General features: G+C 43.8%; 1 protein-coding gene across 11 annotated transcripts in view; it reads left to right on the top strand.

Annotated features, from left to right (window-relative positions):
• The first annotated feature begins 3,594 nt into the window (after nucleotides 1-3,594).
• MACROH2A1 (macroH2A.1 histone) overlaps nucleotides 3,595-16,634 on the top strand; it is a 46,178-nt gene continuing 33,138 nt past the window's right edge. For 4 of the 11 annotated variants that reach the window (XM_083798193.1, XM_083798199.1, XM_083798201.1 and 1 more), the window contains exons 1-2: nucleotides 3,595-3,740; nucleotides 11,983-12,183. In XM_083798193.1, the coding sequence (XP_083654319.1) occupies nucleotides 12,012-12,183 (172 nt within the window). In that variant the 5' untranslated portion in view covers nucleotides 3,595-3,740; nucleotides 11,983-12,011. Of the gene's footprint in view, nucleotides 3,741-7,070; nucleotides 7,131-8,305; nucleotides 8,368-8,398; nucleotides 8,555-10,203; nucleotides 10,373-11,982; nucleotides 12,184-16,634 lie in introns of those variants that run through there. The other 7 variants (XM_083798192.1, XM_083798198.1, XM_083798195.1 and 4 more) reach the window with 6 other exon arrangements.

Below are 16,634 nucleotides of genomic sequence, written 5' to 3'. Positions count from 1 at the left end.
GGACCTGAATGTCAAAGCAAGGAGTGGCTATCTGAAAATGGGATCCATTCCTTTCACCTATGGTAGAGGATGGCTGGGTGTAAAACAGCAGCTCGCTTTGACAAAGTCAGCTGTTGGTTTTTGAAGGATGCTGGAAACCAAACTGCAGTTCTCTGTCTATATAATGAAGGTAAAAAGGGATCATTATGATCACTGGTTCTGACCCTGCACAAAACAGGTATCAAAACTCATGCTATGGTTCCAGCAACAGTTCCAGGCATTTGTGGTCAATCTCTCTTGCATAAGCTCCTGATCTTGATGGGTTAATTTTGAATAACGGGGAATCTGCATATCTTTATCGTGGCAGGAAACCAGAGCGAAGGGAAAGAAAAGATCTGCTCCACACATCTGACTTCCGTAGTGCAGAATTTCTCATAACAGTAACGACCATGGTGGGTTATAACAACCTGTATCGAGGCCAGTGTCAGCCCTCTGGAAATCACAGTTAATGCTCTCTGCGCTCAGTGGGGACGGATGCTGGCTCTGTGCGTTGCATTAAAGCGTGATGAGCATTGACTGGATTTGGTAGGAGGTCACTGTGCCCGTCTGACGCAGAACGCAAGGGTGTCAATAGCATTACACAAATTATGGGTATATATAGGTGATTGTGACCTGATTTTAAGGAGTTAACCGAAGCACAGATTAGTGGTATAGTCTGCAGAAAGGAAGAGAGCAGACTAAGCAGCTGAAGGAGGTTCAGATAGTCCCTCCAGAGAAGTAGGTCACTCCTGAGGAATTTGAACTTTCTCTTGACCACGTGAAGGTGGAAGGAAACCAGCAGGGATCTGCTGGCTTTGCACACTAAATCCAGAGAAGATATTTCAGCAAACTGAAGTAACCTAGGCCATGTATTCTAAATATCCAATATAATAAACACACAAAAGCACCACTGACAAATGAGGTGACACATTCAGAATTAAGATAGCTATCCCAAAGTGAAAATGCTTACCTAAGTTTAAGGGGATTACATCAGCTGCAACCCTCCCTGCGTTGCTCCTTCCCCTCCCAAGCAGTATTTCCTTCTCTGCCACATACGCTGCATAAACAAGTTAGGTGTTTAGATTCTCAATCACTTAAAACTATCTTCTGCAAATAGTCCCTTGAGGTTGCTCAAATTGATTATAGAGTCAGGATGTCAAAATGAAAAAAAAAAAAAACAACACAAAAATGTAAGAACACAAACTGTTTGTATTAATCATAAAAGCAGCAGAGCTCTCGGAAAGGTGCTTTTTATCATCCTATATCTAAATAAATACATCACTAATCTGGCAAAGGGAATAAAACCTAAGCCAAAGTTTGTTTTAGTGAGGTAGTTTATGGAGTGTAGTTTTACAGAGTTTTGTAAGCAATGCTCCCTTTTATACAATCATTTGTGCCACTCTGTCCTTTCAAAGCCAGCCAAAATGAGCCCTCTTTGCAGACCCAGCAGACATTCAGGATGATAAATCCGTGCTTTAGTGGGAGGTGAGGCAGTCAGTGTTAACATTACAATGATCAACATCAGTCTCTGCGCCAGCATCCTATTCCATGGACAAATTGTTCAGGCTCTCTGCAAACTCAGGCAGAGCTCAGGCGAACTTCAGAAATTCTCTCCAGTTGTGTTTGGAAAGCTTTCTTCAAAGGCACAAGATCGAGATTCCTCTTAAAAACAGAGAACATGAACGATGACAGTAGAAGGGTATAGACAGCAACCTATGCTGGTTTGCAGATAACTGTCTTCACCTGGTCGCTGGGTATCAGTCCCATTAGACAAACAATACTGCAGGTTCTTTAAATTCATATAGACCTTCCCAGCTTTTCACGTCAACAGAGATGTTTGGGTTGGTTTGTTTGTTTTTAAATAACATTCGTGTGGGTGACAGCAAAACGGGGTGGGGAGAGCCGAGCACTGGAGGAGCGGTTCTGCTCCACGCACTGCAACAGCCCATGGAAGGGCTCCTGTGTGGGCAAGGGAAGAGAAGAGGAGCGGTGCTTACTGCGGTGTGAACGCGGAGGAGGAGGTGGGAGGGAGACGGCGTGTGTGGATGGGAACCTGGAAAGCAGAGCATGTCCTCAGCTGTGTAAGATGAGCCATGGCAGATGGCCTAATAAGTACTGTATCCATATCCTTAGGTTAAGGGCAGTCAGGGACTATGCGGTGCTTTACTTAGCGGGGAGTCTTTGTTAGGCAAAACTGCGTGTGTGAATAGCGTTGGGTTTGCAATTAGTGCTCAGGGAGCACAGCCAGACTGTGGTTGCATTTGACTGTGCGCTGCACTGCAATGAAATGAGGGATGTCTTGGGAGAGCAGGAGTTTAGCCGCACTAAAAACCAGACCGATCCTGGCCATTTTTATGGATGAGAACAGCAAAATTATAATTACTGAGCTTGGTTAGCGGAATTGCATGGTATTGCTATTGGGGGCCACATTCACTGCACACAGCCCTGCCTGTACTGTGCCTTCTCTCCATCTATTTCAGAAACTTTTTTGGGTGATGTGTCTCAGGCCAGGGGCGATATTAACCCTCATTTCTTTTATATAATCCTCCCCCAGTTCTCTAGTTTTCGTTCTTCCTTTATACCACTCCCTTCCTTTCTGCTTTCTTTATCATATGACAAAGCTTCTGTGAATACGTGCTGATGCTGAGCAAAACAAGGAGAGCTGGAGCATGGGGTGGTGAAGAGAAACTCCTTGCCTCTACCTGCTGTTCCTCTGCCCTTCTCACCCCTCGCCCCTAAGGGTTAATGGCAACGATGCTGTGCCACTGCCACTGTCACCTGTCACAGCTCCAGCAACACCAAGGGACAGAGGGAAGAGGCCACAGGCTGTGTCTTGCACTGGGCACTGACGAGAGGGAGCAGCAGAAGGGCCTGGGAGCAGCTGGGGGACAGCAGGAGCAGGGAACGTGCTGAGGGGACACCAGTCCCTGCCCCGTGACCCTCAGCCGGTGCGGGCAGGGGCCGCGGGCGGCAGGGAGCTGGCTCTCCCGATGCGGCAAGGTGCGCTCAAGGACATCTGTGCCACCACAGCAGGAATTCCTCCAAAAGCTCCATCTGGGGCCTTCGCAAAATGGCAGCCAGCCACTTTTGTACAGTAGAAGAAAGCATTTCTCGCAACGACTCAGTGCCTCCTCTCTCCCCGAACAAGGAACTTCGCTCGGGGAAGGATGCGGCACCGAGCCCGCGCTCTGTCCTCCCCACCCGTCTCCTCCCCTGCCTTCCCTCCTTTAGGAGCGGGCAAATTTTGTACACAATGGCCGAGGCCTTATGTCCACACAGGGGCCGGGCGTCAGGGAACGGAGGGGAACTGAGGAGAATTGAGGAGAACTGAGGAGAACTGAGGGGAACTGAGGCGAACTGAGGGGAACTGAGGCGAACTGAGGGGAACCGGGGAGAGCCGCCTCCACAGCCCGGCGGGCACCGCTCAGACAAGGGTGGGCGGCGGAGGGGACGGAGGTGGCGGCGCCGAGGGGACCGTGGACGGTGAGGAGACCGTGAAGGGACCGTGAGGGGACCGGGGGGGAACTGAGGGGACCGGGGGCGTCCCCGTGAGGGGCGGAGGAGGCGGGGAGGGGCTGAGGGAAGGGGCTGAGGGGAGGGGAGGGACGCGGCGCGGGGCACTGTGGGAGCCCGCCCAGCCGTTCCCGTTGGCCCCGCGGGCGCAGCGCAGGCAGCGGGAGCGGGGCGGCCGCCGGCAGACATCTTGCGGCCGGGACCGCGCCGTAAGTCGCCGCCGTGGGGCTGTGGCCGCGTGTGGGGACGGGGGAGCCGCGCCCGCCCTTACCGGCGGGCCGGGGCCGCTGCCGGCGCCGCTGAGGGGCCGCTGGAGGCGGTGGCGCTGGGGAGGGGTCCCGGGGGCAGCCCCCTCGCTAAGGGGGAGGTGGGGGGGGGGGGTGTTGGGTTTTGGGGTGAATTTGGGTGTGGTTTTTTTTTTGTTTGTCTCGCCTGGGTTGTGGAGGCCTGTGTCTGCTCAGGCCGGGGGAGCCGGCGTGGTGGTGGCAGCGAGGTTTGGGGGGTCGGCGGGCGGGCTGCGGGGTGGGGGCTGCACCGGGGGGCGCCGGGCCCGCCGGGACCCGGCCTCGCCTCAGCCCTCCCGGCCCGGCCCGGCCCTAGCCCGGTGCCGGGGACCCGCAGCGCCCGCCGCCAGCTGCAGGCGACGAGCAGCAGGAGGTGTCCTCAGCCTGCTCCGCCTCGGGTGGAGAACCCGCGGCGTAAAAGTTACCTGCCCAACGCGAACGGCTTCGGTAAAAAAAAAAACAAAAAAAAAAACCGAGCCGAATGGCTTTCGTAGACCCGTCACAGGCATCCAGGAGGGGAGAAAATCAGCGTTCGGCTGGAAATGGGGCCCCTTGTGATTTCTGAGCTGTCACCTCCCGTGTAGGCTGCAATATGTCTGCCTGCGGGAGCCCGGCAGCCGCACGGGCTGTCCCTGGTAGGGGCTGCGAGGAAAGGTGGGTGCGGGGGCTTAGGGCACGGGGCATCTTACAGAGCACCCAGACCTAGGCAGGGGACCGACGTGTTCGCGCACGTAGCAGGCGGCGAGGGGAACGACTGCTTCCGTAACTCGCATCTCCTGTAATCCTTTGGTTTCCATCTAATCTCTCAAAGTAAGTTGCAGAAGGCCGGGGCGCTCGCATCTGGAGCGGGCGTTTGGAGCCAGCGTGTTTGGAAGCCCAGTGGTGTAAGCCAGGTTGCTTCGTTTGTGCTGATGGAAAGAAAACGGCTGTTGCGATGGGGTTTGGATGAGGCTTGTTATTTCTCTCTCGACCGTGGAAGTGGAGGACCGTTTTTTCCCCAGGACTATGTGAGGCTGTCACTTAGCAACAGGTCTGTGGGGAACTTTGCAGATCCGCTGCCTCCCCCGTTCCTGAGAGTCGGTCGAAGTAAATGAGCTAAGCAGCAAGTGAGCAGCTACTGGAAACCGAACCTGGGTTCTTGGGCACATCACTGAGTTGAAAGGTTCAGGCATGAACGAGACAATTACAGTTGCTTCGACAAACACATTTTAGCAATTGAACATGATATATTTTGTATCAAGCAGTCCCTAGCCAACTCCTGAGTGTATTTCTAAAAGTGGTCTGAAAGAAAGGAGTTACGTTGCTTTTTTTTCCCAGGTTATTTTGCTGCGTTGCTACATTGTGGTGGCGGTTGTGTTTTCCAGGTAGTGGTTGCAGGTTACTTTGCTGTATTATATATTGTAACCTTGCACACTGAAATGTTTTAGGCCCCTTGGGTTTCTAAAGAGTAACTTTGTTTTGTTATGTATGAGGCAGAGAGTACTGTTTGCCAGTAAAACTAAATGTTGATAGTGCAAATTAAGCCGTAACTGATCTAAGAATTCATAGTTAAGGCTATAATTTGGCCTAATGATGGTGATATAGGAAGAGTACTTAAGCATTGCTTATTTTATAGATCAGCATTAGCAGAAAGAAAAACCTGCTACTGCAAACTTGCAAAGAAGGGATAACAGAGCAGGAAGCGTTAACTGATGCCACAAGAGGAAAAAAGAGCCTCCAGAGAGAGCCTCCCTTGGGAGGAAGAGTATTGATCCAGGGGCAGGTCAGTGAGCATTAGGCTTTGTCAGCGCGGTGCTTCTGAGAGGTGGATTTGGAAAAGAAGTGTTCTAGGTGCAGTGCTTGCTCACTTGTCAGGGAGGGATATAAACAAGAGCCTCTCTGTGCACAGAGAGGTTGTAGTGCCTTACCCAGACCCACCCTGAAGAACAGATGGACAGGATTCAGCTTGTGGCCCTTGCTCCAAAAACGGTGATGCTAGAAGCACATCACTCACGGCCTCATCTGTGGGCTGAGTTCTTGCACTCCCTCCCCTCAGCAGTACAACATCTTCATTAAATTTTTGGATTTTCCCTTGGAAGCATCCATGTGAATTCTTTACTGTGTTTTCACTGGTGTCCAAAATGTCAAGTGGCAAACAAGTTTTCAAAATGTTCTTTGAAACAGTTTTTCCTGAACACTGAATTCATAAACAGTCCAGTGATTTAAGGTCCTGTACCAAATTTGACACTTCCTACCTACTATACAAATAGCTACAACACACAACTGGACTTGTTTTCCTGCTAGCACTCCCAACAGCAGTCAGCGAATACAATTGTATTTACATTTTCCTGACTATTGGTGGCAGGATGCCCAGCTAAAACTCATGTCACACTCCCAGCACTGTTCAGAGTGGGCATTTGCACATTAAGAGGATATTTGTTTCAAGGTTTCAGACCCATTGTGGAAGGAAGGGACTTCTGCCAGTTGAATAAAATTGTGCAATAGTATTCTGTTTTGCACGCAGATTTGGTGAAAATGTTATTTCTCTTTTAGTCCTGCTCTACATTCTCATGATGGGAGTTTGAGTCTTACTAACCTTCAGCAAAAAAAAAAAGAGTACATCCATAGGGCACTGGTAGATGAGGAATATTCTTTCAGGTTTTCATGTGAAAATAAATGTATACTGCTACCTTTGCAGATAAGAAATTACTGTAGTGCTGGAACAGCTGTTGTGCAACCAGTTTCACTCCTCTCTTCCAGACCACAAAGAATTGCTTCTTTGATAAAGCACTTAAGCTGAAATTTGAAATCACGTCAGACCAAACAGTTACTGAGTTATTAGCTCTTCTTTTATGACTGTAGTACCTAGAAACCACGGTCACAGCCTGAGACACTGTTGTGCTAGGCAAGCATTATTAGAGACCATTTTTTTTACCGACTCTGTAAGCAGTGCATTTTATAAATATGTCAGACTAGCTTCTGATTAGCCAAGAACACAGCAAATTAGTTGTCAAAGCAAATTCAAGTGTACCTTTTCAGAACGAGTTCAGTGAGCATCTATTATAGTACATAAATAGATTTAAGATGGAGTGGCAGCACTTACTTGTTAATCTTTTGAAATAATGGAAAGAAAATAGCATTGCAGTTAAGCCCTTGCGATACAAAAGTGGACTTTTCAGCTTAGTCTTTGTATGGGAAAGAGGAGAAAAATAATTACTAAATCCTAGTATTTGTCCTGTTGTAGTAATGGTCTCCTGCATTCCCCTATACTTACAGATGTGATCCTGTAGCTCTAAATATAATCATCTGGTTGCTGAGTGCAGTTAATACACCAAGGTAAGCCCACGATGAGAACAATCCCTGTCTGACAGCAGTGGAACTCACAGTAATTTTTGAAGTCATTAAAAAGCAGTACCTGAAAACTATTAATAGTGAGTGGTCTTTTATTGCTGCTGGTGGATGAAAGGGTCAGAGTGACTGAGTTAATGAAGTAGTGGTATCTGAGCTATCAGAAATCAGGCATCACTTGGCTGGGACGTGCAGTCTGTGCCTCCAGAACTATCTGATGTTAAACTTTCAGAAAAACGCATGCCTGTGGACATTTAATGTAGATGGCATTTAAAAGTGTGTTATAGTGGAGTATCAGCCTTCGTACAGAAAGCTATGGCCAACAGCCAGCTTCAAGCAGAAAAATATTAATTATGCCAATTTCTTTGCTAAACCCGAATTTTATTTTGTTTCTTAGGATATTTATTTCTGGCTTGCAAAGACTTGTCAGCAGAGCCTTGTTGTTTGGATCTTTGCTGTGAGCTAATATAATACCCTCACATTCCTGTTTCTGTAAATTTTGAAACATTAGAAAGTGGCATGAATCTTGCTACAGTCTTTAAGAGGCTTTCAGAAGGCTGTGAGTCAGGTGCTGCATTCTGCAGCTGGGGCAATCTGTGTCCAAGCACAGCAGAGCCACTGGAGAACACAGCATTAAATTTTAGTCAGAGTCAAAGGTGAGCTTATCGAAGTTGACCCCTCAGTGATATCCCATGATTATCACAGTGATAATTCTGTGAACTGTCGCCTTGAAACTATATCATTTTATTGTCAAGCCTTTGAAGACGCTAAGCATTTGACAAAATTTCTCAGTAATTACATTGCAAAGGCAAGAGAAGAGTAAGAAAGGAAAAGACTGGTCCAGTGACTGTGATTTTTTTTTTTTCTTTCCACCTGCCCAAATCTTGTCTGAGCTATGGTACATGTGATAAAGTTCCCTTTGGCAAGCACTGCCTCCCTCATCTGCTGGCTAGCAGTGACTCAGCAAGCAGCTCTGGTTCATTAATGTTGGCTGTGATCCAGAGTTTCTGGTGCTACAAAGATAAACCATTCGAAAACATGTAAGGCACATAGTTTTCTTTGGTTTTTGATCTGTTGCCCTGCTCTTTACGTTTAACTTCAATAAATTTCTTTGTGGCTGTTGCAAGTGAAATCTCTTTTCTTTCCCTTCTCTTTTGCCATAGAAAACCAGAACTGGAGAAAAGTCTCTGAGAGCTCACTGGGCCACCCAACGCTCTGCTCAAAGGCAGGACAAGCAAGTTCTGTAATGATCCCAAATCCATGATTAAGCCCCAAAAAAGCTCTTCCATTCCACGCTCTCTTTTCCCCTTCCAAATCAAGTGGTTGGCAAAATGAAACGTGGTGCTTAGAACTGAACTGGAATTTCCCTCCCTTCACTCCCAGTATGTAAAGACAGTAATTCATTACGTCTGGTAAGGATGGGATCCTTGAGACAGGAGGCTCTGAAACTCACTTTATCACATTTTACATTTAATATTAAAAGTTTCAAAAGTGCTTGCTTTGTTCAGTAGGCAAGCCCACAGCTTTCTGGTTTGGGCAGAGTTTTTCTTTGTAAATGCGCTTACAAGTAGATAGCTCTTTAACATACAGTATGAGAGGATCGGGTTGTCAGGATATTTCCAGGGTCATCCTAAGTATTGAGAGAAATGTGACCAGCAGTACAAAATAAAAGGGGAAATGAACCTCTAGATTTTGCGGAAGAGGTAAAATAATCTTTTTATGCAAGAAAAAAAATACGCTTTTATATATGGATAGGCGTTAGATAGTTGCAGGTGCTAGGAAACTTGAAGGTATTAAGTAGAAAATAGTACATTAAAGGGGAGAACACTTCCTGATCTCCAAATATGATGGAAACTAAAAGCAAAGTGTATTGCTCCAGCCCGATAAGGGAGACTGGTTGAGCACGACCAAAGACAATTGGCAGTATGTTAACAACAAACTTAGCATCACTTTGAGTAGATGATATTTATCCAGGGACAGTGATTCACAGTAACTGTGTTTCTACATATGAAGGAACTGCTTCCCTTACTTTATGAATAATCATTGTCTTGGAACTGAAAATGAAAGGGCAGTGCTCTTTCATCTCCTTCTGTTGCCAGTTACAGCGTGGCCATCCATGTATGTCTTCCATTTGGATTTTTAGGTTGGGTGAGCTGTATTTACTGCAGCTCCTTCAAAGCTACTTTGGCAATAAGTCTATATCACCCCGTATTTTACTCATGCTTTGATCCAAATGTTGTAGCAGCTCACGGGTGGATGACATTCTCCCAAGGGAAAAACAAAAAAAAAATGACATCAGGAAATAAGGACTTCCATATTGTCTTCCAGCTAGTCTGACCATCCCGTAAACTCAGTGAGCTGGATTCCATAGATCAAGACCACAGCCGTCTGAGGAGAGGCTTTGTGAGAGCTCACATCTGTGTCACTCTCAAAGACCTGATCCAAATGCTCAGCTCAGGGGAGACAAGAAGCCCCAGAACTTCTCCATTATTTGCTTCCTTTTTCTACTCCTTTCCCATCTTCCTTCTACATGGACTGTGCAAGTTCTGTATCCTGATTTTTGGGAAAATAGGCAGTCCAGAACAAATATGTTCCTTTTTCAACATCTCTGCTGAATTGAATTGTTTCTTCCTTTATTTTCCCCTCAGTAGAAGTGCGAGTAGATTATTCAATTGTTCCCATCCCAATTCTCAGACTCATACCAGTTAGGAGGTCAGATCTGTAATGAACACAGGGCGTTCAGTTTCAGCTTTTCCTTCCCCAAGCTAACCTGTTCTGCACATCAGGATCCTTGCTATAGCTGTGGAAATCAAATGGATTTTCACAAGGAATTAATGACCTGTTTTTAGAAGTGTTATGTGTTACAAAATGTACTTTATTGTGACAGCTAAAATTCAATTACAAATGGTTAATATAAATTTACCATTTAAAGCTTGCAGGTTTTCCTTGGAAAAAATCTGATTTTTGTCATTCGCCTATCAGTTACAAAACAAAGGAATTACAGGTGAAGCTAGAAGCACAGCTGTTTCTCATGCCCATTTTCTCTCTTGCTTAAATTCAGTGAACTTCTTAACATTTGTGAGATTAAACATCTGTAGCGCTGATGAAAATGGAGTATGGACCATAAGAATTTGCAGGCAGAAAGCCCGTAGCCAAGTGAAAGCCCCACCCAGCCATTCTCGGAACAATGGCAGAGCTAACAAGATGACAAAATGCAGCTAAATTGAAAGGTTTGTAAACCAGCTGTGGGCTCCAGTTTAGGAGGTTTCTCTAGGGAAGAAAATGTCCTCTTCACAGAGCGTGAGCTGTTACAGAGCTGAGTTTGCAGCGAAGGAAAGGGGAAGCAGGGCTTTTGATGGCTTCCTACTTCCAGTTTCCTGTCTGGATTTTGACATCACTTTCATAAACGTAGCCTGACTTTTGTCTGAGCTAAAAAGGTGGGATTGTTCTGTTTACCTTTAACAAGCCATAAACTTGTTGCATTTATTTTACTTAATGTGCTATGCAGTTACAGAGTCCTTGATGAGTAAAGTGTGGAGGTGGAAAGGAAAATAAATGTTTAAGTCGTAAATTTCTTTTATCCTGAGTGGTCTTGATTTGATACTTACGTAGTCTGTATCTCAGTGACTCACTGAGGTTTAAAAGACTCCAGGACATGTCAGTACAGATCAGTAGTTGCAAAATTAGAGTTGGTGAACCTGTTTTGCCTAATTCTGAGTTCACGCAATCATGGATTCAGATGGTTGGCAAATACAGTTAAGTTCATATGGAGAAGGAGAGAATTCAGCGTAAACATGAGGAAAAAAATAGAAAGGGAAGCAAAGAACTAACTGCTGTGATGGGAAAGCAGGCTTGGAGAGTTTCTGCTGAGTACATAAACACAGCAACAACTTTGCATTCATATCAGGTAAAATTTGGGCATCCAGGAAAGAGCCGGGATGTATCACTGATGTATACCACTGGTTTTCCTAGAGTTCAGACATGCTGGAGGGAGGGGGGGAGGGGGAGAACAGTCTCCTTCCCACTGAGTTAATTTCAAACCCCAGTGCATTGCCTAAACCTTCAAAGACACTTTGAGAATCTGCAAACTCTCCACCTCTTTGGGTTTGCCAGCTTCTATTTTACAGCCTGAGCAGAAATCAAAGAGAGAAAAAAATATTTGACAGCTGTATCAGCAGCAGGTTTCTTCACAGAGATAAACTGAGATGCAGTTGTCAGATAGCTGCTGGGTGTTTAGACTACTGTTATATTAGGGAAAGATAGCAGACAGAAGGTTGTACCGCAGCAACATGCCATCTAGGAATCTGATTAACTTCAGTGTGGAGGTAGCTGGATGCTGGTAGGTTCAAAGCTCAAGGGGTTCATTTCAGGTCTTTCTAAAAAACCCATTTAGTGTACAGGAGATGTAGTTTACCATGTCTGTGTTCTGTAAATCCGCACAGTCTTGAAAATCCGTGCTTCTAGGGAACATAAATTAAATGTACAAGAGCCTTAGTGTGGATATGGTTTCCTAGTTGGGATCATAGTTATTCATGAGTATAACAGTCCTACCGTGGTTGTTCAAATGCCAAATCAACGGTTTTTCCAGGAGAGCAGAGATTCATGACAGTTCTCCCTGCAGAAAGCATCCTCTGCTTTCATGCTGAAGCTCAATTTTACATCTTAGGTGGTTATCACACTTCGTTCCACTAATGGTGCCAGTTTTAACACGTTAGAAATTTCAGAAAAGTAATTCCAAAGCCAATTTATATGAAGTTGCTTCTCTGATTACAGCTTGAAATCATTTAAATACTGTATTCCCTATTGATAACATTTTATCTTTTTTTTCCTTAATATGTAGAGCGTTGTTCCAGACCCAATACAGCCAAAATGTCCAGCAGGGGTGGGAAGAAGAAGTCAACCAAGACTTCGCGCTCTGCAAAGGCTGGGGTCATATTCCCTGTTGGAAGAATGCTGCGTTATATTAAGAAAGGCCACCCGAAGTACAGAATTGGTGTAGGTGCTCCAGTGTACATGGCTGCTGTACTGGAATATCTGACTGGTAGGTTTTGAAGAACAATGTGAAATAGCAAAAGTTAAAGAAATAATATAAAGTGAATTTGCACACTATGCTAATGGAAAAGCATTAACGGATCCTTTGATTTTTAGACTAAATAAAAAGTTACCGCTGACTTAAGTGCCATGTTGTTCTTGCATCTTAGTCAAAACCAAGGTACAGCTACCCCTACGTCAGAATTTTGATGGCTTTTGTGCATTGCAGTATTTGATTTGCTTTGACCTGTTGTAAACACACTTTTCCACATAGGCAGTCAGAAGGATTCTTACTGACATGAAGTATGGACTAGGCCTTTAGTGTTGCAGTCCCCTTCCTGCTCTGATTTTGTGCCTCGTGGCTTCGTTTGGGTTATAATTGTTGATAAGGGAATACGTTCCTTTTAAATAGAGAGCTTCTCAGTGTTTACACAGGGCTCAGGTTGCTTACAGTGGTGTTTAAGCATTTTTCCTCAATTTACAGATTATTTTTGAGACTATGCAGGCCCTTTGCAGTTTGATGGGTTATGTGTGTAAATGCACACTGTTCCTCTGCCACAGATCAGCATAGCTTAATTGCTTTTGGTTGTAGTCATTTTTCTGTTTCTCTCATCACAACAGAATGAGAACACCTTAAATGTTTATCCCATCTTAACAATGCCCTCTTGGAGGCTGAAAGTATTTTGTCCTCTGTTTAGAAAGAAACTTCAATGGAAGAAAGTGCTTTGTCCAAAGACATCCTCAACAAGATATGCAAGTAAAGAGCATTACATAGCAATTCTTTGCTCATACAAGACTTATGACATTGCAAATTTACCCCACAAAACAGCATATAAAGTAGTCTTCTGAAGGAAAATGAACCCCAACTGCAATAGCATCAACATATGGACTTTTTGCAGTACCATTTTTTTTCCGGAATAAAATGGACAAGAATGAAGGATCAATTCAGGTTGCATTCACGTGGCCAGGCTGACTTGCAAGCATGTACCTGTAAGCTAGGGATTTAGCAAAATGCACAAGTGCTAAAGGGGTGAGTGTTGGGAGACAGGTTCTATCAGCATGACTACAAAAAAAAGCTTGTATTGGATCTCATGTCTCATAAAGAAGTTCTGTGTACAGTGCATGTGCTTATTTCAGTGTTCTGGTTGCAACAGATCCAAGTGTTTCAGGGGATAGTGGTCTTTAAGCTGTAATCAGTTGTGTTTTTTTTTTTTACTTTGATTTGAGCAAGGCATGTAGTATATATAACACATGACCTGAGTCTGACAGCTATGATCATACACATTTAAGGCAATTTTAGATACATCTCATCATATATATTGACAATGAAGGACAGAAATAGGCTTGTTTTCTATAAAGCTTCCAACCCTAAAGATGAAGATTGGTAACATCAGAGAAAAATTAAGAGTTCTTGATTTCTGTAAGGTATTTATATTACATTATTGAATTTTCTAAGCCATCAGACTTTTTTTTTCACTTGTTCGTGCTCACGGTTTTATTTATTTGAGCCTTTTCTTTAAAAGAATGCTTTTAAACTTCATAGATGGCCTTAAAAATTAACATTTCCTTCAGCTAGGTTCCTGCTTAGAGCAATAACAACTCAAATAAAATGCTTCTTAGGGTGAATGGGGCTTTGAATGCTGCCCTTTTAAAGAAACAGAACAGTGCAGGTGAGCTCAAGGCACTGCTAATGAGCAGCACATGTTATTGGTTAACTCTTTGATTTAAAGGTTTTCTCAAGCAGTGATAGTTTAGGCAGCAGAGAATAGGCTGGGGAAATAGAGGTGTTCCTTTAACTGCCATGCATCCTTGGAAACTGGTTGAGATTTAAAATAAATTCATACCCATCACTGTCAGGAAATAGAAAAAGGGGTGGGGGGGAAGAGGGAGGAAAGCTATGGGGGGAAAGTACCTCCTTTCTTCTCCTTCAGAACACTTTCAAGCGTTTCGTATTGCTGTCCCCCCTCCCCCCCCCCCAAAAAAAAAAAAGGTTAGGTAGATAGTCCTAGGATCCTGTATTAGGATTAGGATTTTCTTTCATTCTTATACATAGATGCATCTCAAAAACATAAACACTCTTTTTCCTTATCAAGTTAGTAATAGTTTTGTTTTATGACTGTTTCAGTCTGGTGACTTTTTTCCACCGTTCTTTAAGTCTTTTACACTCTATATAGCATAATCTATTAACCTTTAATAATGAGTATATTTTCTGAACTTCAAGTAACTCATCATTTTCAGTGTGATTCAGAAATACTTCCTGGAAATGGGATGCTTAGAGATTTTTCTTCTGTGTGGTGTTATTTTATTTTTTAACTTCTTGGTGATTATTATTTCAGGAAACCAGAGAAATCTTGACTTCTTTATGGGAGAGTTTTCAAAGATGCTCATGTCAGCACCTGATCTGAGGCTAAATGAAAGCGTTTGAACCTTTTCAAAATAAAAGGAGGAATGTGACCTAATAGAAATGAGACCATGCAAAGTGCTATAATAAACTGGCTAAATCAAAAAAGCAATCCTGTGCATTCAGGAAGGAGAGGAGAAACATAAAATATCAAAAGCAGTTGCAGGAAAGAAGATCTTTAGAAAAGACTGGGAAGGGAAATGACAGAAACGTGACCTAATAGGAAGAAACCTACTAAGGTTTGAAAACTAGTTCATGTGTGTACAGAATATGGCACTGGCTTTAATCCTGTAGAAGATGAGGTGCTAAATTTTGCTGGCCTGTGCAAAAGTTTAACTCTGAATGTAAATCTGAAATTAGGCCATAATGTGCTCAGATCTGGGATTTTTTTTTGATTCAGCTTGGGATTTGAACTTTTATAACGCTTCCAGCTGTTCAGACTTACAGTTCTGTTCCGGATCCATCTGTGGGTATGACTTTATCTGCTTTTTACTTTGAAGGTAACTTCTTGTTACCATATATACACTGCTATTCATCAAAAAGTGAAAATGCACACTCGGTAACTTCTTGTAGTGTATGTGTCTGTTTGGACTTTAAGCCCTTCTTCAGCCTCTGCTCAACAAAGTGCTTTTCAAACTACATTTGTGTTCTCCTTGTGCTTTTGTTAGCACGTTTGTGTACTGTATACCTCCAAGAGAAGGAATGTGTACTGTTTTAGCACGCAAATTACTTTGGCTGTTTCAGTTGCTGTGAACTAAAAACTTTTCATGTTTGCTGTGCCACGCATATTTGTGTTGTACCAGCATTGAAGCAAGTGGACGTACTTCCTTTCTTTGCTCCAGAGGAATAGTGTTCGTGATGAACTAAAATGTATGGTTCTTATTTCTTCTTGGCAGTAACAGTTCATACAGTGCTGCCTATCTTGTAGAGAGATGACATAGAATAACTGACTAGTTTCTGCTTATGCTATAGAACTAGTCAAGCATTATTAACTAGTTTAAACTGGCAAGAAGTTCAATGTTACTAGTTCCTTCTGTTGTCTTTCCTAATTGTGGTATTTCCCTTACAATTGTTCATTGCTTGTATATCTCCCCATAGGTGTAGTTTGGAAAACTACATCCACTCCTTATTTTCTCTGCAAAGTAGTGCATATCAGTTAATATCAAATAAAATACTGAGTCAGTCAAGAGGTCAGACTTCGTTTGGGGCATTGCAGCCGCTCTGATGACGTATGGTTTTTATTTGGCAGAACTGATCCAGCCCTACAAGTAAACAGTTATCTTTCCTTCAGACCTATAGCTTGCAGAGGTTACAGCATAGTCCAAACTCTCTTACTCACTAAAAGACACTTGTTTGCCCTTGGAAAAAAAAAAAATTCTCTTGAGTATATTTAGAGGTAGCAAGAACCGGGCCTGCAAGCGATTTCTGCTCCCCCTGCCCCCAGTCGCTTTCTCTGTGCTGTAAATAATTTTCATTTGCCAAAATGTCATAGCAAATAAGGAGAAGGAGAAGTTTATAAAACAGCAGGAGAACAGAAATACAGAAGAAATAAGACTTTGATTTATACTTGTTCTGTACTTACTGAAGTAAGGTAGGAGAAAAATGTCTGTTTTCTCCATTAGACTTTTTTTCCAGTGGGATTTTATTGCCCATTGTGTATTGTTGATCATGTATTTTGTCAAAATGTAAACTAAGCACCTTTTCGGTCCCAGGGTTAGAATTGCGTCTGAGGCATTCTGGTGCTTACCCGAGTTTTTGTTTTCAGGCTTTCTGATGTCACCAGAATCCCTTAATGGAGGTTCATGTGCTGGAGCTCAGTTCGTTGCATTTTCATCTTGATTAATTTTCGATGTGGAAAACTTTCTTAGGCCAGCTGCTGATTGGCTGCAAAATGAAAGTCCTTCCCGAATGCAGTAAGTTTAACTGCTCGCTTCAGATGCTCACTTTCCAACATGCAAGCTAATCAGCTTGAACTGCTGTTCACCTCTCGTGTTCTGCTCGCTGCTGAACATTTTTACAGGGTCACAGAGGAAAACAATGATTTGCCCTGTTTGTCAAAG

This window comes from Anser anser (assembly GCF_964211835.1).
Source record: "Anser anser genome assembly, chromosome: 14".
Taxonomy (NCBI): Eukaryota; Metazoa; Chordata; class Aves; order Anseriformes; family Anatidae; genus Anser; species Anser anser.
Note: the sequence above shows the minus strand (reverse complement) of the source record. Positions and strands in the feature narration are given on the sequence as shown.